We start from the raw sequence: 24,327 nt of genomic DNA, 5'->3' as shown, positions 1-24,327 counted from the left end.
GAAAGATTGCAAAAGTACAAGTGGTGAGGATGTGATATGAACCCTCATGGCACAAGGGCTGACTTAGGATCGTCTAGGATTAAACCTTGATGGAAAATGCGGAAATTGATTAAGGAATGGATGGAAAATAAGGTGGTTAATTTCGTGGGTCTGAATAAGGTGGTTCTTGGCATAAAATGGATGAATGGGATGGTAAAACGTAGGTTTAGTGGTGGCTGGACAGAAATATAGAAATGGCAATAACTGAAGCTACAGGGCTCCAAATGAGGTGATTCCAAAACGAGGTAAAAGGTCTCGTCCTGAAATTCAATTTAGGCTCAAGAATCACTTAATTTGAGTGCGTAAAATGGGAGTTATGGCCACGAGATAATTCTGGGCAGAGGTGGATTTTTTGGAATTGTGGTTTGAAAGAACAAGGGTGAAGATGAAAGGAAGGAAAGAATCACTCTTTCCAGCGAGGGCAACACACAAAGGTTGTGAAAGTCCTTTGATACAGCCAGGGTGTTCTTGAATCACTCAAGAATTTAGGAGAATCACTCTCACTAAGATAAAAGAGATAAACTCTAATTTTCTGAATAAAACTCAACTTCCCTTTATTGATAAAATGATTCAGCTTATATAGAAGCTTTACAGCAGATTTTAGTAATGACCCACTAACCTAGAATTAAAATAACTTAATGCCATTAACCTAGGGAATTAAAAAAAAATTAATGGCTGAGTGTAACTGAAATTGTGGCAACCAAAAGTCACCCCCAACAGCCAACAAGTCAGCCACCATTTGGTCTCCCAAAAGGCTGATGCCTAGGTTGCCAATTGGACCCTTATTACAACTTGAACTAAACCTACTAAAGCCCTTTTAGTTGATTAACCCAGAATATATTTTTGGTCAGCCAACTTTACAAGGATTGGGCCATTATTTAGACAAACTAAATACTCTAAAATTGAGACAAAGTGGTGCCATTTAGTCCTCCTCCATTTGGGCCATGATACAATTCACAACCTTGGACTTTTCTCCTTGAAACTTGGGCTTGTATTCAAATAGTATGGACAACACTTGTTGAAGATCTTCCTTGGCTTTCCTTGCTCTAGCCCTTGTCATAGGTCCTCCAAGTCCTTCAAGTGGATCCTTGCCCTTGCTCTTGGTCATGTCCTCATCAGGATGTCTCCTTCACCTCTAGGATCTAACAATCACTCACAAACTCATCTCAAGCTCTCAAACCGGCTCCTACACAGCAAAATCTATCAAAAATCTCTGGAACTTGGACCTTTCTCTCTCTAGAAACCCTAGACATGCAAAACTCTGAATCCTAGTCCAAACTCTCTTTCTAAAATCTGATTTCAGGCTTAAATAGGTGGCCTTGTTCGTGCTCGTGTGCTTAGCGCACGTATGGATCGCTTAGCGCACATTTGTGATTTTTGGTTTAGCGTGCCTTTCTCGCTTAGTGGATGAACTAAAGCGGTGCGCTTAGTGAGATGAAGCGGTGCGCTTAGCGAACCTGTACATCTCATTTTCTTCCAAAGTCTTCCTCGCACTTAGCCCAGGAGTGTTGCGCTTAGCGGACGCTCGCTAAGCCAGTGGCTTAGCGAGAAGGTGAAAAACAACACTTTCCAAAGCTTGCCTAATTAACCTGAAATTAACAGAAAATGATTATTAAACACACAAAATGAAAATACTAAGTATTTATTACCTATACTTAACATAAAATACTTATAACACTACAAAATAACCATAAATTGGGAGAGGTTGATATAATTTATACAATTTTTATACACAAAAGTTAATCGTTTTCACCGACAAACAATGCACAGGTTTAGCCAAAGGATATTTTATAAAAAAATTTTGTGATTTCAAATATATGGTATTTTCTCTTTGGTAATCAATTACCAGAGGATATGTCATACCCTAATTTCGTCCGGGGACTGTAACACCTTGATATATATATCTATATATTATTAGTAATTATGTTTGATGTTTGATTATTTGTTGCGTTATTTTCATCCGTAATTATTTTTAAGGAAGTTAATTTAGTTAATAGAGGGGTGTGGATAGATAAGGATCTAGCTTCTCAAAGAAGCCTGTTGAGAAAGCTTCTCAAAGAAGCCACGAGGAAGCTTCTAGAGGAAGCCTCTTAATGAAGCTTCTAGAGAAAGCTACATGCAGCTGCCTCGGTAAAAACGCTTCCCAGCCTTCATTAACCGTTGGATCTTCTCGAAATTTGGTATTAAACTTTACAAGACATTTTTCCATGATCTGACCGTTGGGATCTTTGAGACGATGTCTATAGTGTGCTAGAAGCCTCTTAATGAAACTTCTAGAGGAAGCCTCTTAATGAAGCTTCTAGAGAAAACTACATGGAGCTGCCTCGGTAAAAATGCTTCCCAGCCTTCTTTAACCGTTGGATCTTCTCGAAATTTGGTTTACAACGTCAAAAGACACTTGTCCATGATCTGACCGTTGCGATCTGTGAGAAGATGTCTGGAGTGTGCTAGAAGCTTCCGTTCCTGAGAGCATCTCTTATTTAAGCATTTCAGCCTTTGCTTTCGTGTAGCTTAGGAAAAATGTCATTTCTTCTTCTTTCTTTCTTCCAAAGCCATTTCTAAAGTTCCAAGAACTTTCTCCATCACCCACATCCACCATTAGCCACCACAAACTATCATTGTTCTCCATTGTAAACCCACACCGAGAGGAACCCTTCAACCGAAGCGGAATCTTCCAACTTGGCTTGCGGTTCCGGTAGAGAACGAAAACCCTAATCAGACCTTTCATTTTCTTTCGAGGTAACCATGGTTCTATGCTTGTTTCTTGTTAGTTTCATCTTGTCTTTGCATCTTTTCTAACTTTGCAACCGCCATTGCATGTCTTATGCTTCCTTTGAAAAACCTTAGAGAAAGAGACTTTGTAAACGCTATCCTTTCATGAAATGCATGTTATTTTCGTAACCTACACTGAACCCCGGTCACATTGGCGTGGTCGGAATTTCCAAATGATGTTCCTTTGTAAAACCCGAAATGCTCTCAGCTCTTTCATGTAGTGATGTGGGTGTTTGACCCAGAGCACTGTTACTAGCTTTGTTTTCTGAAATCCATACTAAGTCTCCTTCGTTTTGGCATAGTAGAGGCTTGCGTGGAATCGACGAGCAAGGACGAAAAGGAATCTTCAAGTGACGTGACGAGGAATCCGCGGGGTAGCTCATGATAGGTAAGGGGAGTTTATTATAAAATTTACCGTTTTAACACCATAGTTAGGGTCAGGGAACCTAGCTATGAGGATATCTACTGTCCCTGTTGCATGCTGATTTTTCTTCAAAGAAAATTACGTTTTAACTAATGGGATGCGATATATATATGTATTGTGATGAATGATATTGTTTTGGTTGTTTGAAATGTGTTGTTTGAAGACCGTGTGTGTGGAAATGATATTGTTGTGTTTGTTTGAATTATTATTGATGTTGCTATTGAGGATTTTAATTGATATGTGATGATAATGATAATTATGATGATATTTATTTGAGATGATGTTGTTAATAAAGACCATGTCAACATGAATTGTTATTATTGATGAATATGTGAATATGAAATGAGGTTGTTGTTGTTGTTGATAACGTCATTGAGATGAGATGATATTTATGTTGTGAATGACATGGAAATACGATTTGTTGATTGATGTTGGAAATGCATTGGCATGTGCATGTTGTGTATGTTCGTGGGGGGCACTGTGCACTGACCTTTCAGGGTCTTTGGCACTAGCTTTTGGCCACGTTCATACGTTGGATGTTGTGTATGATCGTGGGGGGCACTGTGCACTGACCTTCCAAGGTCTTTGGCACTAGCTTTTGGCCACGATCATACGTCGTATGAAGTGTATGTCATGGGGGGGTAGAGTGCACTGACCTTGTCGGATGGCCCAGACGTGGGTAACTAGCGTGGTTAGAGAATCTGAGCATTCCTGAGGGGATGCTTAGGTGCTTTAATTGGTCCATGGTCTTTGGCATTTACCTTTGGCCGTGATCATAGCTCATACGACACAGGAAATAGAGTAACTGTGGCCAAGTGTACTTTGTACTAGGGGGCTGTCACCTGGTAGGGAACACCTTTGGGCTCCCAGGCTGATCACCTATGGGAGGGGGGCTGTTACGTGCACAACCGGGTGGTCTCGACAAACTCAGCACAGTTCCCTAAGTGAGAGTGTCGTGTGGACACGCTTAGGCTATTTCCTGATATTTGGTTGTTGTTGGTATGTACCACATTGCATCTAAGTGTTGAGTTAGGTGCATGCATCATTCTGTGCAGTCTTGATTGGGTCCATGGATGGATGATGAGTAATTGTTGGATGCGAATGATGAATATTTGTTGGATATGAGTGTTGAATAATGATTGTTGTGTATGCTTATCATGTTTGCCTATGTTCCTTGCTAATTATGGTTATTTGGAATTGCTATTGGTTCTTTTATAATAAACTCACCCTTGCAATTTTGTATCGTGTGGTTGATACATGTGATGATCACGAACCTTGTTCGTGGGAGCAAAATGACAATGACAGGGTGTAGGGAGTAAGATTTTGGTGAGGAGCCGCCGAGCCGACGTGATGACGTTGGCATTATGTTGGGAGAGAGTTGTGTTTTGTAATCAACTCCTCCGTAGTTGGTTTTTAAGTTTTATTTTGTTGAGTTAAAGATGTAAAACTGGAATTTTAATTATATATATGTGAACATATTTAATTTTCGTTATGTGTATGACTGTACCGAATTATTATTTCTATGTAATTAAGCATATTCACTTAAGTAATGGCGTGTTGTTGGATGAATTTATGTTGTGACAAAATCACTTCTATTTTCATAATAAAAAATTAAGGGAGTTCTTTTTATAAAAATTGAAATTATCAAATATTAGAGTGTGGATACTGTAGCGACGAGGCGGGTCGTTACAGGGACCATTGTTTGTCGGCATGCAACCTTCATTTGACCACTTCAAAATGTTTAACACCCATCATTGTGGAATCCGTAAAGTTTTGAGATGTTTCGGGAAGAAACCGGTCAAAAACACAAAAATGAGAGTGTATTCAGCAAAGTGGGGTGTGTAAATAAATTGTTACACTCTAATTTCATCCGAGGACCATTGTTGATTGCTTCGGAAGGCTTAACACTCATCCCGGTGGAATCCATAAAGTTTTGTGAGATTTCGAAAGGAAAACAGCCAAAAACACAAAAATGGGGGGGGGGTGAACTTATCAAGATAGGGTGTACATAGCAATTCGAATCTAGGCCCTTCCCGGAAACTATTGCGGAAACATATATATTGACCTCAAATCCAAAGGTTCTTGAAACTCTGGCCTTCTTCCCTCAACACCTGCAAAAAGAATAAAAACATATATATTGGTGGTGTTGGCTTTGTTAGAGTATGGTATGGTCTGAAAACCCCTTTCCTGGGTATCTTCCCATGAGGGCATATGGTTCCTCACCGACTCAACAAGTGGTGCTACAAGTATAGAAAAATATGGGACAAACCTTTTGTAAAAGTTTGTTAAGTCATGGAAGCCCCAAATTTCCCTTATACTTGGTGGAGTGGGCCACTCAGGAATGACCTTTATTCTCTTAGGGTCCATGGGAACCCCTTGATCACTATTAAGAAAATTAAGGAAAGTAATGCAATAAAACATATCTTTTTCTGTATTTTCATGTTGATTACTCCTACCAAAAAGTACGACAAACCTAAGGTGTCCCATATGAGTACCTAGGTTTGTATTGAAACCAAAAATAAGGACAAACATACCTAATGAGTCCCTATGTATGCGAATCATGAATGTGTTGGATGCATGAGTGCTTTTACAAAAGAGGGTTGCACCACTCAACACATTCATCATACTACTTATCTTAGGGATTTGGTGCCTCATAAACTTATTTTGGGCACCAACAAAGCACAAGGATTTAAGCTCTTACGAACCAAACCTTCATCCAACAACTCCTTTACTTGAGGAATAACCTCAAGCTCAAGAGGTATGGCAGTGCTAACAAGTGTCCATTTACAAAGGAGAAGATGTGGAGGTTGTCTAAGAAGGGAATTTTCTTTAATGCAAAATGACTTTCCTTCTTAGCTAACCTCTTGGAGGAGACACTTACCTCCTTACAATCCTCCTTAACCATTAAAGGTTGTTCTTCTTTTCTTTTTCTAGTATTTTCCTCATCCCATTTGAGTTTTATTTGTACTTGATCCTTAGCTACCTGTGAAGGTGTTTGAGGATGCAACACAAATTTAGTGCCAAGATGGGTGAGAGTAATCTCATTAGTTAGGCCATTGTAAATGATCTTTCTATCAAATTGCTATGGCCTTCCTAAGAGAATATGTTTTGCCTCCATGGGAACTATATCACAATTAACTTCATCCTTATATGTCCCAATGGAGAAAGGTACCTTTACATGTTGGTTAACTATCATTTCCCTTTGCTTATTAAGCCATTGAAGTTTATAAGGTTTTGAGTGGGGAATGATAGTGAGGTTCAACTTTGAAACTAGTCTTGTCCTACAACAATTGCAACAAGATCCACTATCCACAATCAGAGAACAAGTTTTATCTAAAATTTTGCATCTTGTATTAAGCCATTGAAGTTTATAAGGTTTTGAGTGGGGAATGATATGTGTATATACAGAAATAGTGTCTGTATGCTATTTACTTTGACCATTTCAATTCTTACCCAGTTTGGAACTATACAAGTTTTGGAAAATGTCTTCTATACAAAAGTTAGTCGTATAAGATGACTAACAGGTACCATCACCACTTGTACTTGCCATATTTCAAGTAAAGGACTAGAGAAAAATGAAGTTATAGGACCTCACCACTCTTCTCACGAGTTTATACTCAAAGATGTATCTCTTGTGTATAGTGCTCTCTTTTATGGCTTTTTCTCTAATGTTTCACTCTTTACCTTTTACCACTCTTTCCCTCACTTAAAGTTCTTACTTGAACCAACAATCTATAATCAAGAAGCACTTTTAGAGGTAGCAATAACAGAGCTTAAACAAAAATCTAGCATCAACAAATGCAAAGAAGTAGTAAAGAACAATTTCAGTACCAACAAACAAGCAAAACAAACATTAATTTTATGGAAAAACAATTATCAGAGAAGACACTTGACACTTAGGAATGTAATCAAACAAGTGGGGTGCAATGAATTTAATGAACATAACTGATGTACTTTTTCTTTTTTAAACTTCTTTTGCTGCAGATTTTTTTTCTTTTTTAAAATGCTTCTAATTAAAGTATATATTTTGGAATGAAACTTTGAAGTTGCAGCAACTAAGAATGAAATTAAATTAAAATTCCCAACGAAACAAGCACATATTTAATTCTCAACAACAACTTAGCCCAAATCACATGGATTGAAAGGATTAAACTTTATGGACAATGATGAACATGGGATGAACTCCAAGAACACAAATGCAGAATTGTACTGACTAAACAAGAACTGAAGAAAAAGACACTGGGAAATTAAAAGAGCAAATTATGACCAATAACAAAATTGCACAATTCAAAATACGCTAACATAATTTAGGGGTTTAGGGTTACACAAAAATGAAGAACATGATGAATGAACTCAACCTTATTTCCATCCCTATACCTTGCTCTGAATACCAAATGATGTGAGTCCCCCTTGCCTTGCTTCAATTTGGATAAATTCTAGGATGATATTCGCACACCAATTAAGCCAGAAATGTATTTTAACTTTTATTCGTTTCTCAGCCTACAAAACTCGGATTGGGACGATTCCAAATTGAGGTGAAAGAGGACATTCCGAAATACAATTTAGGCTCAAAAATCACTGAAAAAGGTTAAGTAAAATGAGATATATGCAAATAAGAATTTTGAACATAATTACAGAATTAACATTGCGGAAATTAACAAGGACACAGAAAATACGAAAGGAAGAACAAGATAGGCGCCACAAACAATGATGTCTGATAAGCCTTGAGGATCACCACAAGAATTGAGCAAATTCTTGATAAGATCAACATCATAAGCATAATTAAAATGCCTTAGTGGTTAAGTAAGGCATAATTAAGCTTGAGGTCCAAGTCTCAAAACTAGCTACAAGCACTTTATTATTATTATTTTTTATAAAATGCCTTAGTCAATAATTGTCTTCTATTCTCACTCCAAGCAAGCAATACATGAAACTAGTGACCCATGCATGTAGGCCTCTAGATGTTAGGTCCCCTCATACAATTGGATTGCCCTCAGATTAGCCAATATTTGTTGCAAAGCTTCTTAGCTCTTTTTAGCCCTTGCTATTGTCATGGGCCCCCCTATGCCTTGTATTGGGTCTTGGGCTTCCTTCTGGGCTTAGGTCTGGTCTTTGATATCCTCATCACTTATTCACAAAGGACCCTAAGGTTGGGTACCTTAGTTTCTTTTTCTGGGGTAGGAACTGAGACTGTTTGTGAATCCTTGTAAGAATTCTATATGCATAATAAAAATCTAATTCAGGTTGGATTAGATAATTGGATTACCTTCTCAACAGAAAAATTGGTGTACATCTTCTCTTGATCTTATCTTTTGTTTAATATTCTGGTCTTGATCAATTTACTGAACGTTAAAGAAAATATCTTTTTGAAGAAAAAAATTTTACAAAGGATTTTGTGCAAAGGTTGATTGATTAAATATGGGTTTATCAAAAGTTTGTGATATGATCCTTGGAAAAGAAGTCTTTTTCTCTGGTTCTTTCAAAGTCTATTTTGATTTAGAAACCAATTCAACCTCCCCCCCTCATGGTTTGTGAGCTCCATCATCTTTTTCAATCTCTACACACCACCCTTCACTTAAAAATCTTGTTCTCTTCTCCCTTCTTGTATTTCATAAGTGGCTAGTTTCTTTCTTAGCCAGGAGAGGAAAGGATTGAACCCTATTTGATGTAATTTTCTCACATTAATATATTGATTGAGTTCATTATTCACCTTCTATACTTAATGCATTATGAGTCTGGGCGCCTCATAGATGATTTCAGAAATTGGCGTACATTTTGGCGACTCTCTTTGAAACCCGAACTAAATCGAATACTTAATTGGGGTTATCTCTAGGGATAAAATAATCTTGGTTAGGCCTCACTAATTCCCAGACCAAAATGTTGATTTCTTGTGTTGGTTTACCAAGTGATTGGGAATCAAGGCAAGTGATTTAGGGTTTATCACCTAAGGGATTAGGAATAGAATACATTACTGAATTGGGGATAAATGATATAACATAGTGAATAATTGCAGCAAATAGGGGGATTCCGAGTACAAGTAACTTCTTATCTTTTCTTTTAATTTCAGTTATTAAATTCTCAGCACTTTAATCTCTCTAGAAAAATATATCATTTTCTTTCTGTTTTGATTAGTTTTAGTTTTAGGTAGTTTAAAATATAAAAACACAAGAATATCTTTAGGCAAAAGGTTTTAATTTGAATATTCATCATTGCACTATTCCCTTGGGAGAGAACCCGAGCTTCGGTTCAGTACAACAATTGGGATTCGGTTACACTTGGCCGATGTAAATCTTAACGTAATTAAAACATTAACAAGTTTTTGACGTTGTTGAGGAATAGTTATTTGAAATTCAAATTAAAATATTTTATATTTTATTTTATAGGCTTAAATATATTTTTGATCCCTAATAAATACCCGATTTTTTGTGTTTGCTTCCCAATAAATTTTTGTTTTGTGCTGAATCCTTAATAAAATAACACTTTTACTTTGTATCCTTGAAATTCTGTTTTATTCCCTGATAAATTAGAAAATTTTGTGTTTGCTTACGAATAAATTAGCAAATTTTTTTTTAGTCTATATTAATAACAAATGGGAAATATTTATCATGGAGAAAACACAAAATTTCCTAATTTATTGGGGCCTAAAAATAAGTGTCAAGGACCAAAACCAAAATTATTATTTTATTAGAGACTCATCGCAAAACAAAAATGTATTAGGGAGCAAATGTAAAATTGGATATTTGTTAGGTATCAAAAATATATTTAAGTCTATTTTATATTATCTTTTAGGGAATTATATTCATAGATTAGCTAGTTATCTTTAAATTTATTTGAAAACTATCATAACTATTATCTTTCTAGATTTTATTTGTTAGGTTGTTATTTATATTATGTTTGTTTTTATCTTATTAGATTTAATTGATTTATCCTTTCAAATTTATCTTTTTAATATTAAACTATCATTTTTCTTTTTAACTTAAAAATCTCAAAATATACGAAATATACATGTAGATAAAGATATAATTCAATTTTCTTATTATATCATAGATTTATATTTTGAAATTTCTGCATTTAGTTTTTCTTACTTTTATTTTCTTATTATATCTTCAATTTTTAACATTAAATTTTAGTTTTTCTTTTTGATAAAAAAATTTAAAATAAATAAAATATATAATTATATATTTCAGTTTTTAATATTGATTTATATTTTTATCTTTTTAGATTTATTTTCCTATTTCTATCTTTTAATTTTCAGCAAAAGTTTTCTCTTCCCATTTCAATTATTCAAATTTTCCGAAAATATATCTATAACCCTCTTATTGATTTTCGGAAAAAATAAATTATCTCTTTTTAATAGTTTAATATTAAATCTTATCTCTTAATTTTTATTTTTCTAAAAATATTTCTACTTACTCATTTTAATTAAAAAAATTATAATTGAAAAATTTGTAGGCTAAATACTTTATTCTTTATATAAATTTTCTATTTAGTTGGTATTTCCCAAAAATACCACTTATCCCTTCTTTAGAAAGAAATAATAAATATTTCATTCTTTAGTCTTGCACATAATTATAAAAATGACAAAACCGAACCATGGCCAAATTAGAAGCTCGCTGAGGCATAGATATAAATGAACCTATCTGTCCACCGGGCATGAGAGAGCATTAAGTAAATCTTCCTAACGGGATCATTAATACTCTCCATAACACTCAATTTATGGATCCAGCACTAAAGAATCGCATACCCACCATACGTGATTCCAAAAAATATGAACATTAGTAAGAATACCCACTATCAAAGACCGTCACGTTAAGATGCTATTTTTCCCTTTTCATTAGGGGAAAGTGCATTTGAATGGCTCAATTCTCAACCACACCATAGTCTAACATCATGGAAGCAAATCAAAGATGAGTTCTTCAAACAATTCTTTCCAGAATAAAAAATCGAAGCTATCAAGAAAATGATAACTAGCTTCCAACAAATGGCATCTAAGTCTCTCGTTGATGCATGAGAGGTATAAAGCTTTACTTAAGAGTTGTCCTTGTCACGATTACTCCGATTACACCTAAATCTCCATGTTTATAAAAGCAACAACTAATGAATATAGAAGAATGATAAATGCTTTAGAAAAAGGATACTATGCCAATGGAACCACAACCAAAGTAAAGAAAATTATAGAAGATGTAGCAGCTAGTGAATGTGGTCGTGATTGCAACCGCACCTCTCCAAAGGATGTTCCCAAAGAAGTCATCGAAAATGAATCCGTCAAACAACAAACACAAGTGAAAGCTATGATGGAGAGCGTAACCCAAAGCATAGTAAAACAACTTCAATCGTTGATACCGCCAAAACAACCAATTCTCTCATCTGAAGAGTGTGGGGATAACTTCCATACCTCTTGGAGGAAGTAGCCAAGGCAGCCAAATTCATGAGAGAATGCACTACAAAATTAGAAGAAGTCATAATCACCCATAGCACCGCATCCTACTACAACCTTGAGAACACCATGGAAGTAATAAATTCGTTAAAAGATCAAGTAGAGGAGTTAGCGGTGCAAATAAAAGAAATCGCCAACAAGGTTGACTGCAATTTCGTAACAACATGAAGTGGGTTAGCAACTATAGAGCCAGTAAGAAAGAACATAGAGGTAGACAACAGACTGAAGGAAGACATACAAGAGGAGGACATGATAGTTGAAGAAATAACATGAGACCCAATTAAGACAAAGAGGAAACTAACATGAGAAGATAAACAAGCAATTACACATGAGAAGTCGTAGCCTCACAAACCAACAAAGCAAGACAAGGAGCGGCGATATGGAAGGCTTATAGATTTGATTAAGTAACTCGATGTCATCATTCCTTTCATCGACACCATAGACATGATACCAGAATACTCAAAGCTCTTAAAAGATCTCATAACTAAGAAGAAGAGTTTGAAAGACTATGACATATTTACTGTTGAAAAGGATTGTAGTACCATCTTGCAGAATTCAACGAAGCTAGGTGATCCAGGTAGTTTTACTATTCCTATATCAATTGGGAATCTATTAGTAGGAAGATCATTACTTGATCTTGGATCCAGCGTCAACCTAATGCCATTATCTCTGCTAAACAAAATTGGAAAGGTAGCAATGAAACCAACACGCATGATGCTACAACTAGCGGACCGTTCCATTAAATTTCCTCCTGGAATAGTGGAGAACATGCCAGTACGAGTTCGGAGGTTCACCATACCAATGGACTTTGTCATCATGGATATCAGAGAAGAAGTTGTTGTCCCTTTAATTCTAGGAAAACCATTCATGAATACCGCTAATGTTGTCATCAGTGTTGCGGTAAGAAAATGCACTTTATGAGTTGATGACGAGGAGATCACATTTGATGTGCATGAAGCTATGAAGCACCCCAAGGATAAAGGAGCTTGCTTCAAGGTGGATATAATTTATGAAGTAATAGAAGAGAAACTACACAAATCATAACACAAACACCATTAGAGCTTGCTTTAACCAACCTCGTGGAAGACCTCACATCGGAACATAATGAAGAGCTGAGGGAATGCATCTAGCACCTAGATTCCTGAAAAGTGTTGGAAAATAAAATAGAAGATCCAAGGACCTTGATTAAAGAAAAACCTATCTTGGAATTAAAGCCCTTGCCTCCTTACCTTAAATATATCTTTTTAGAGGGCGAGGATGAGAAACCAGCCATCATTAGTAGCAAATTATACAAAGAAGAAGAAACAAGACTAGTGCAGGTACTAAAGAAGCACAACTAAGCCTTAGCATGGAAAATATCTTACCTCAAAGGAATAAGCCCATCCATTTGCATACACAACATCAACCTTGAAGTGGAATTCAAACCAGTAGCACAACCACAAAGGAGACTCAACCCGATGATGAAAGAGAAAGTCCAAAAAGAAGTACTAAAGCTTCTTGAAGTTGGAATGATATATGCCATTTCCGATAGTTCATGGGTAAGCCCTGTGCAAGTAGTCCCTAAAAAGGGTGGAATAACACTGATAAAGAATGACAAGAATGAGCTGATTCCCACAAGGACCATGACCGGTTGGAGAATGTGTATCAATTATCGCCTTCTCAACAAGGCAACAAGGAAACACCATTTTCCTCTCCCCTTCATAGATCAAATACTTGAGAGGTTAGCCGGCCAAGCCTTCTATTTCTTTCTTGATAGATACTCAAGGTATAATTAAATTCTTGTTAATCCGAAGGATCAAGAGAAAACAACCTTCAATTGCCCATTTGGAGTCTTTACCTATCGGAGAATGCCCTTTGGAATTTGTAATGCACTAGCCACATTCCAAAGGTGCATGAATGCCATCATCTCTAGCATGGTAGAAAATGCATAGAGGTATTTATGGATGATTTCCTTGTATTCGGAGATTTGTTAACATCATGCCTCAACAACTTGGAAAAAGTCCTAGAAAAATGCATTAAAAAGAACCTTGTGCTTAATTCACAAAAATCACACTTCATGGTAATCGAAGGTATAGTGCTCGAGCATAAAATTTTAGCAAGAGGTATTGAAGTAGATCAAGCCAAGATAGAAGTGATTGAAAAGCTCCCACCACCTCAAGACATGAAAGGAGTAAGAAGCTTTTTGGGGCACACTAGTTTCTATAAAGGGTTCATGCAAGATTTCTCTAAGATTGTCAAACCCCTCAATAATTTACTTGTCAAAGAGAACCTATTCCACTTCAATGAAGAATGCCTTCCAGCTTTCAAGCTCTTAAAGAAAAAGATAGTAACTGCACCAGTTATAGTTATAGTGGCTCCCAATTGGGGGAAAGAATTCGAATTAATGTGTGATGTTAGTGACTATGCGGTAGGAACAATATTAGAACAAAAGAGGAATGGAAGATTGCATGCTATCTGCTATGCCAGCAAGGTGCTAAATGGAGCCTAAATCTACTACACAACAACGGAGAAGGAGATGCTAGCAGTGGTTTATGCCCTTGAAAAGTTTTGATCATATCTGGTAGGATCAAAGATCATTGTGCACACCAACCATTCAGCTATAAAATATCTACTCGCCAAAGTGAATTCCAAGACAAAATTAATTAGATGGGACCTTCTACTATTGGAGTTCGATCTAGAGATCCGAGACAAAAAAAGGTGTGACAACCTAGTAGCCGATCATCTATGGAGACTAGTCAATGAAGAAGACACCAATGAAGAAAAGGAGATCGAACAATAAATCCCAAATGAAACACTCATGGCAGTAAGCTTCAAGGATGAGGACTACCCTTGGTTCGCTGACATAGCAAACTTTAAGGGCACAGGACAACCACCAGAAGGTATGCAATTTCACGAGAGAAAAAGGTTCTTCTGAGAAGCCACCAGGTATGTTTGGGATGACCTTATTCTTTTTCGTATTGGTGATTGCAATTTGTTAAGGTGATGTGTAACATAGGGAGAACAAACTAACATACTTTGGCATTGCCATGACTCACCATATAAAAGCCACTTCAACGAAGAAAGAACAACTGCAAAGATCCTTCAAGCCTGATTCTATTGGCCCATACTCTTCAAAGATGCTCATAAGCATGCACGATCATGAGACAACTGTCAACAAACTGGAAACATATCCACACGGCATGAAATGCCATTACAGAACGTGTAGGAGGTAAAAGTCTTTGATTGGTTGGGAATTGATTTTGTTGGTCCCTTACCATCCTCGTGTGGCAATGAATATATCTTTGAAGCGATGGACTATGTATCAAAATGGGCGGATACAATTGCTAGTCCAACCAATGATGCAAATAAGGTGATTAAGTTCTTAAAGAGAAACAACTTTGCTAGGTTTGGAGTGCCTAGACTCTTGATTAGCAATGGAGGTACACACTTTTGTAATTCTCAACTCTCAAAGGTCATCCAACACTGCAATGTTTAACACAAAGTAGCATCACCCTATGATCCACAAACAAATGGAAAAGTTGAAGTTTCAAATAGGGAGATCAAGAGGATATTAGAAAAGACCGTAGCTACTTCACAAAGAATTTAGGCTCAGACAACAAGTATTGCTCTACAACTCAAGATTAAAGTTGTTTCCCGAAAAATTAAAATCGAGACGTAATGGCGCCTTTACTTCCAAAGACGTTAAGCCTTATGGAGCTATAGAGATAAAGGACCAATCCAAAGACCACATTTGGTTGGTTAATGGCCAAAGACTAAAGATCTACCATGGTGGAGAAGTCTCACAACACAGCATAGTCATCAAGCTCGAAGATCCTTAGAGTGACACCAAACGTCAAGCTGGTGATGTTAAAGAAGCACTTACTAGGAGGCAACCCAGCTTTCTAACTCTTACTTTTTTACATTACATTCATTTATGATAGTTTAAGCTTTAAGTTTGGAGTTCAAAAAAAAGTTATCACTCAGTAACATAACACTAACTTGCATTTCTTAGTTTTGTTCATCATGTGCAACCTTATTAACGATCATCTCGTTTGGAGGACCACTTACTCACTGTCTAGGGAGGTGGCAAGGCTGCAATGAGGAAATGTTGAGGGCTCTTCAACCCTAAGTAAAGCCTTCTCTACCCCTCTCTTTTACTTTTTTTGTTAATTTTGCTTTATTAGTTTAGTTATTTAGTATATGTGTGGTAGTTTAGGAATATGTTTACTATTAGGAAGATAAGAAAACACAGGTGATTAAGAAGAACCACCATTTTCTTGCAAACCCACCATAAAATAAAACAAAATTTTGTGCTTAAATCATTCTTTGTGTGGTTGAACTCAAATGCTAAAAGTGAAAACCATTGATTTTGCTTGATTGAGATGTGTAATGAGTTTGGCATGAAAAATTAAAAGCAAATAAAGCAACTTGTAGACCTAGCCTGTTGAGTAAGTGATCCTTATAATGATACAAATATATATTGAGAGACACTCTTATTTCACTCACAATAGACTTGGACTGAATCTCTTGTAGATTGATTGCAATTGTATGCATTGAAATGATTAGAGCCAAAATGTCTACCCTACATTGTTTATCCCTTGCACCTTACTTTGAGCTTAATTGATGTATTCTTTTCCAATTCCCTAACCATGAAATTTATATGTTTAAATATCCGCTACTACCCTTAACTTAAAGGCTGGGAGAGCATAGGTCTAGGAATTGGGAAAAGTTTTAAGTTTGGAGTGGTAATGCACCACTCAAAGGGAACAAAATAAACGGTACCAACAAGCTATCACGTGAACAAAGATTGAAAGTATTATCCTCATTCTCTCTTGTAAAGTATTGAGAAAGGAAAAATCTAAAAAAAGAAAAATAAAAAAACAAGAGAGAAGCAAAGTAAAGAAAAAAAAAAACAAAAATTGAGAACAAAGCAAAGTATGTATGAAATTGAAAATTTGGGGTACCAAGGATTGGTAGGAAGTGAATGAAATAAAATTAATAAACAAATGCTTTCCTTCACTAAGTTACTTTGAAATATCTAGAAAAACCAATACTCCTTGTTTGCCAAGCCCTGTTACAAGCCAATAAAGTCCTTAGTGATCTCTCCATGCCTTTGATGTATTGATTAACTTGAGATGAAAGTAAAAGTTGAATTGTTATGTTCTAAGATGTGAATTGAGTGAAAGAGTTACCCAAGCTAAATCATGAGCTTAAGAGCGAAACATTTTATGATAGGACAAGTTGCTATGTTATTAGATTTGTAATGCCACTTTTGTTGCATGTTTTGAACTTAGCAAATGATTTGGTTGAGCTAAAAATCTGAATGTGGGCACCTTACTTAGATGATTGAAGCACATAATCAAATAAATCATTGAATAAAAAGGGGAAATGCATGAGAAGCATGTTTGCAACTTATCATTGTGAATCCATGTTCTTATTTTTAGTCTACTTTTATGTTAAATTTTTATTGGTCAGTTTATTTTTAGTTCAATCTTGCTTGAGGACAAGCAAGGTTATAAGTATGGAATGTTAATAAACGTCAAATTTATCATATTTTCATATGTAATTTGAAATGTTTATTTGATAATTTAGTATACTTTGGGCCTTGATTTGAATCAAATTCATTATGTTTTCACTTTTTAATATATTTTAGATATGAATTATGATGTTAGAAGTTTTTAATATGATTTTATGAGTTTTTACAGAGAAATTGGACAATTTTACAAGGTAGTCTCGCTCAAGGGAGGTATAGGTCGCTCAAGCCAGCTCAAACCATGGAAAAGACGAAATTTTACAGAAGATATCTTGCTTAAGCAAGGAGCACACCAGACAGTGTATCCAGAAACTAAATTAATTCAAAACAAATAATTATGGAGATTAGCTCAAAGATAAATGAAGAAAATCACTTGAAAGATAATTGCAAAAATTAAAAAAGATTATATTAGCTTAAGAGATAATTTCATTGTATTGATTATATTATTTTGTAAATTAAGGAGATTATTTGCCTCTATTAAACACATCTATGATTCTATAAATAGAGAGGCATAGGCAACAAGAAAATAATATATACACCTCTACACACCACCCTTCACTGAAAAACTCTCTTCTCTTTTCTCTTCTTGTATTTCATGAGTGACTAGTTTTTTTCTTAGCTAGGAGAGGGAAGGATTGAACCCTATTTGATGTAATTTTCTCACATTAATATATTCTTTGAGTTCATTATTTGCCTTCTATACTTAATGCTTTGTGAGCTTGTGCACCTCATAGATGATTCCAGGAATTAACGTGCACTTTGGCGAGTCTCATTGAAATCCAAACTAAATTGGATACTTAATTGGGGTTATCTCTAGGGATATAATAATCTTGATTAAGCCTCACTAATTCCCAAACGATAATGTTGATTTTTTGTGTTGGTTTGCCAAGGGATTAGGAATCAAGGCAAGTGATTTAAGGTCTATCACCTAAGGGATTAGGGATAGAATACATTAGTGAATTGGGGATAAACGATATAACGACATTGAAGTGTGAGGAATTGTAGAAAATAGGGGGATTCCGATTACAATCTTAGCATCTCAACATTATTGTTTCCGTCTGCAATTATTATCGTGTCAACTAGTAACTTCTTACATTTTCTCTTAATTTTTGTTATTAAACTTTCAGCATATTAATCTCTCTAGAAAATATATATCTTGTTTTTTCTGTTTTCATTAGATTTAGTTTTAGGTAGTTTAAAATATAAAAACACAAAAATATCTTTATTCAAAAGATTTTAATTTGAATATTCATCCTTGCACTATTCCCTTGGGAGACGACCTGAGCCTCGGTTCAATACTACAATTGGGATTCAGTTATACTTGGCCGATGTAAATTCTTTAGTAATTAAAACTTTAACAAATAAAATAAAATGAAATAGGATTTCTTTCCTTATATCAATGGACACAACCTTTGTAGCACCTTTCGTTAAAATAATGACTTATAATAGAGAATACTAAAAATAATATAAAATATCAAAATCATAATAATCCAAAAATTACTCATGAGTAATAAATAAAGTCAAATAAAAGAGTATTTACATAAATAAAAACATAATCTTCGAATATGGACATCTAAACTAAATGAACGCTAAAATATAATGAAAGTAGTCCCATCCGAAATCTTATTATGAAATACTAACAAAGCTAAAGTAAATGTAACTAAAGAAAACTACGCTTTCAAGTCTCCTTAATTTAAGCAGCTTCTTCTTTGTGCTCCAAAAACAACACTTATAATGAGATGATAATCCAATGAATAACACAAGTACTACATAGGAGTTCGCAAATAGTGTTGTTCTCAGCCGATGCAGTAATCTAGAAAGTCAACCATGGTATCCACAATGGATTTAAAATAAGATATTATATATATATATATATATATATATATATATATATATATATATATATATATATATATATATATATAATTCAAATGGAAACAATCACAATTTATTCCCATAACATTTCTCAATAAATAAAATAATTAAACACCTCAATGCATTCAAATAAACATCACAGACACAACTCAGTGGTTTCTGGAATCAATGTGGATATTGTCGCAACATGCCCTTTTGCGGGCGAGCGAGGGCGAGGCTCACGGGTGCGCTTTCCAAAGGAGGAAAGATGCGCGGAGTCGCCACCAACGTTTATTTGTGAAAAACGTCGGAAAAACCGAAGGAAACCGGTGATCGAGGCCGTACCCGAATCAAATAAACATGAAAATGCAGTAACTAGGAAGTGATCCTAGGTCGTTTTCCAACGAGCAATGACAAACCAAATGTTCATAATATACTTGCGCAGTAACAGTAACGATTGGGGGGGTTTGTTTGTTTCGTGATTAAAGAGCAGAACAAGTAAACTGGAATTTGAAACTACTAATATTAAAAACGGGTTGTTTCCTCTGATTCAGAAGCCATTCTCTTATCCTGGGTTATGGAGAATTCGTCCCTAACAGTCAACCACTTAATCCAACCCTATTTCAATTTACTAAGCGAAAATCAACTTAGGGTTATCAATACGTGATTAGGCACCACATACACCAGTTACCCCTTCGTCCATTAAGCATGAACGCAAGTTAGGCTCAGAGGCAATTAATCGAACACGAAGCGTGCACTGATTAATGTTCACAAATTTGGGATAACTGGTGAAGGGAAAACTACCAGGAAACCACATTACAAACGAAACCTCAAAGAGAGTTGGACTTCGTTCTCAAAAGGGAACAACACCAGAAAAACTAGCCTTCCATAGATTCAAACAGAAAATGCAAATGAAACATGAAGCAGAAACGTAAATGAACAAAAATGTAAATGAAACAGAAACATAAATGAGAGTAGAAGAAGAAGCAAGAACGAAATTGTAATTAGAAGCAGAAAACGTAAAATTGCATTACGTGAACAGTAGCATCAAAGCAGAAAACGTAAAACCCTAAAACAAAAGCTCTGAATAATGAATAGCATAACAGAATAGCCCTGCACGAATCCCAAGGCTGCTATTTAAAAAGAGTCACTCAAAGTCACTGGGCCCTATTACAATACTCTGGCCCAAAACGAAATAAACACTGAACATAAAATAAAATTGCGAAATTTCCTAATTAGAAATTAACTAAGGTAAGCGCTGCTTTATTTGCCCTCTTCAAGTCCATAACCAAAATCCGTATTAAGCCCAATGTTTCATTAATTCCTGAAATTAGATTAAAAACATCAAATTAGCTAAATGAGCCCAAATAATAAAACTGCCTGATTAATTGACAATTAAGACCAATCAGTAATTAAAATGGTGCAAAAAGGGTTTAGAAAATAGAAGAAAATGATGGCATATCACCGGTCAAAATAAAAATTCTAAGTTCGGGAGTTGTATTTACGTTTGAGGAAGGTATTAGCACCTCTCACCTTTGTCTCAAAGGACAACAACAACCTATTTTTTAGAGTTGTGAAATTGTGTTATCTTAACTTTTAATTCTTTTTATTTTTTGAGGTCGACAAAAGCGGGGCTCTTGCTCCTACGTACCCTCCATCAAAGAGGAAATCAGACCTACGTAGTTCTTCCTTAAGGGTGAATCAAGCGATTCTTTTTACTTGAAAGGTGATCATTTTAAGGCGTTGGACCTTAAAAATGAACCATTTACTTGGTAAGGAAAACTGAGATAATAAACTTACAAATCCCTTTTTAATGATTTTTTGTGGACAAGCTTGACTTGGCGATTTGATTTTAGCCTTAGTTTCACTTTAGTTATTAGTCAATTCAATTAAGAATGAGAAATCCCAAAGAGAAAATGTCCGATTGATTTTTGTGCTTCATTTTACTAAAAGATATATTTTTTTATTATTATATTATTATTTTACCTCTTTTTTTTTATTTCCAACGTGGTTATGGCACGACCAAACGGTGGGAATTCATTTTAACAAAAATTAACGAATACTACAATTCAAATGATCGGTGGAAATTTATTTTTTTAGATTAGGCGCGAAATGACTTAAATAAATGACTGAAGCACGTCAAAAGGTGGTACGAAAAGAAAATGAAACGAGAATAAAAGTACACAAAAAAAATGGGGACCACCACGGGTACAGAGAATGAATTGAAAAAGCTTGATTCGGAAACTTACCCGTTGAAGAATGAAGAACGGATGAAAAGCGGTGAATAACGGAGGAAAACCTTCACGGATTTGCTTACGGAAACATCTCGGAAGCGTTACGGAAGCACCTTGGCTTGAATTTTCTTCACGGAAATAATTTTTTTTCACCCAAAACAGCTGAAATACATCACCAGGGGGATCCCGGATCCTTAGACCAGCACCCTTAAGCCTATTTATAGGAAAAAGGGGGAGGAGGTTGCCGCCCAGCTCACCCAGGCGAGCTGGGATACTTCCTCCAGAAGCAATCCAGCTTCAAAAAATCATTCAGACCCAATTCAAAATTTCGAAATTGCTATTTGCACCCCCCAAATTTTTATAAGTTCACCCCCTTTCTTTCGTAATTTACGGAAAAGTTACGGAAGCCTTATGGAAGCATATAGGACTTGATTTTCTTCTTTTTTTTCTCTTCCCTCTCACCCGTATTAAGTTAAGTATGCTTATTTAGGGTTATGGGAATTTTACGGAAGCATTACAGGTGTCCCAGAAGCCCCAGAATCCCATTCTTTAACAAAACGGAGGGGGTGGTGGCCAGCTAGCTCGCTTGGGCGAGCTAGGTTGCTTCCACCTTAAGCAAGAAATTTCCCAGAAACCTCTAGAAGGGCCCAGATTCGAAAATTACTATTTGCACCCCCATTTTACTAAATACACCCCCTTACCCTTTTTTTGCTGATTCTTTTTCCGTAACGTTACACAAGTTTACAAATTTCATAATGATACTTATTTTCTTTCCGTAAGGTTACGAATCCTTACGGACCATGTATTTACTCTTTTTTAGCTTTTCGAAGAAGTTACGGAAACTCACGGATTGCACAAAAACACCTCCTTTTGGTTTCCGTTGCATTATGGAATTTCACGGATTGCATAACCCTGCTTCCTTTTGATTTTTGGCGCGTCTCGAGACTTACATATTGCGCAACAAAGGGTACCAAGTATCTTGAAGCGGCCAGTCAAAGGTTGCATGTCATCAAGTAATAATCCCCAGACGAAATTAGGGTATGATAGATATCAAACTTTTCAAATGGGCTATCTGCTCATATTCATGCAATGGCGTCCCACTGGCTTCCCCATTATAGATGGAGGTATCCAGAATCTCTTCCCTATCCCAAATAAAGGTATATATCATATATCTCATTCCCATCCTAGATGGAAGTATCTCATAATCAATTCTCATAGTATAATATATAGTCACCACTTTCCAGAAGATGATGACTAACTCACACATAACTACCAACTATCATCCAAAATAATTATCAAATAAATTTTTAAACACTTTTTGTCATACCCTAATTTCGTCCGGGAACCTTCATTTGCTAACATTTGGATTCTTGCCAGCCGAATTAAGCAGCTTAACACCAATTGTCGCGCAATCCGTAGAGTTTTGCGACGTTTTGGAAGGAAATGCGCAAGATATTCAAAAGAAGGGGAAAATGGTCACTTTTGGGACATTTTTAAGTCCCTGGGCCCACTAGAAGGCTTATGAGTGAAGAAACCAGCTCGCCTGGGCAAACAAGGTTTCTTCAAAATTATGTCACAGCTCACTGGGTGAGCTACCTTCAGCCTAAATGCCTTGTTTTGCTATAAATAGGCGTGGGAAGGCTAAAGGAAAGGGGTCCCTGAAGTTCCCTGAAGCCCAGAGGTCCAGAAAGAAGAAGAAAGAAGAGAAAAGAGGAAGAAAGAAGAGAAAACAAGGCCGAAACACTTCTGAATCGCATCCGTGATCGATTCCTACACCATTCGTTGTTTGTTCTTCGACCGTTCTTCATCATTCTTCATCGTTCTTCATTCTTCATCCGATTAGTGCTTGCTTTAAGGACTTGAATTTGATTTATGGACCCTTAGGGGTCCCCTTTATTATTTGTGCATCTTTATTTATCTCCTTCTTCGATCATCGGTGATTTTTTTTCTTTGTTTAAAGCGAGTTTCGACCAATCGTTCATACCGTAATCTTGTTTAATCACCGTTAAAATAAAATTCAATCGATCGTTTGTGTTGTAATCTCTCTTAATCACTGTTTAAATGAATTTCAACCGATCGTTTGTGTTGTATTCTCACTTAATCACTGTTTAAATAAGTTTCGACCAATCGTTTGTGTCGTAAACTTTTTTCATCAAAGTAAAATAAGTTTTAACCGGTCATTAGCACCGCAAGTTATCTCTAAAAAAGGATTGAAGGTTAATGAGCCAAAACCAAATAAAACCAACTCATAAACTTCTTCAATTCATCAAAAAAATCAAGAGATCATTCAAAGGTCCAACGCCTAAATGACTCTTTCTCCTCTTTTCAAAAATCAAGAGATCGTTCAAAGGTGTAACGCCTTAACGGTTCTCTCCTCCTTTCAAAAATCAAGAGATCGTTCAAAGGTCCAACGCCTTAACGATTCTCTCTTTTCAAAAATCAAAAGATCGTTTCAAGGTCCAACGCCTTAAACAACTTTTGCTTAGTTAAAAAACAATCTTTCAGAAAACATATAAAAAAAACAATTTAACCAACGTTCAGTTCTTAACGAACTACGTAGGTCTGATTTCCTCATCGCACCCGAGGAATACGCGCGGAGGGCGACGCGTGACTCGCGGGATGCGTGTTCCACGAAAGGAATACGTGCGGAGTCGCCACCAACGTTTATTTGAGGAAAACGTCGGAAAAACCGGAAAAGACGCGATCTACGAACTTTAAAGTGAAAGGTTCGGGAGTTGTATTTACGCATGGGGAAGGTATTAGCACCCCACACGTCCGTCCCAAGGGACGGCAGCCTTTAATCGAATGTGCAAACATGACTTTGATTTTTTTTATGTTCCCTTTTTATGTCTCTATATCCTTTATACCCTTTTTATATTTTTCTCTTTTTGTGGTCGACAAGGGTGTTTCCCTTTGCTCCTACGTATTCCTCAATTTTTGCGATGCGGAAATCAGACCTACGTAGTTCTTTCTTATCAAGTGATTCTTTTTTTTGCTTAAGTGGTGATCATTTTAAGGTGTTGGACCTTAAAAATGATCCATTTTACTTAGTGAG

The 24,327-nt window shown here is 35.9% G+C and overlaps 1 protein-coding gene across 1 annotated transcript; it reads left to right on the top strand.

The window, feature by feature from the left end:
* The first annotated feature begins 12,116 nt into the window (after window positions 1-12,116).
* On the top strand, window positions 12,117-12,593 carry LOC102663943 (uncharacterized). Its single transcript, XM_006606662.1, has one exon. The coding sequence runs from the start codon at window positions 12,117-12,119 to the stop codon at window positions 12,591-12,593; it is 477 nt and encodes a 158-aa protein (XP_006606725.1).
* Window positions 12,594-24,327: the final 11,734 nt, after the last annotated feature.

The sequence above is a fragment of the Glycine max genome, chromosome 12 (genome assembly GCF_000004515.6).
Source record: "Glycine max cultivar Williams 82 chromosome 12, Glycine_max_v4.0, whole genome shotgun sequence".
Lineage (NCBI taxonomy): Eukaryota > Viridiplantae > Streptophyta > Magnoliopsida > Fabales > Fabaceae > Glycine > Glycine max.
The sequence above is the reverse complement of the archived record's forward strand: the minus strand, read 5'-3'. Positions and strand labels throughout refer to the sequence as shown.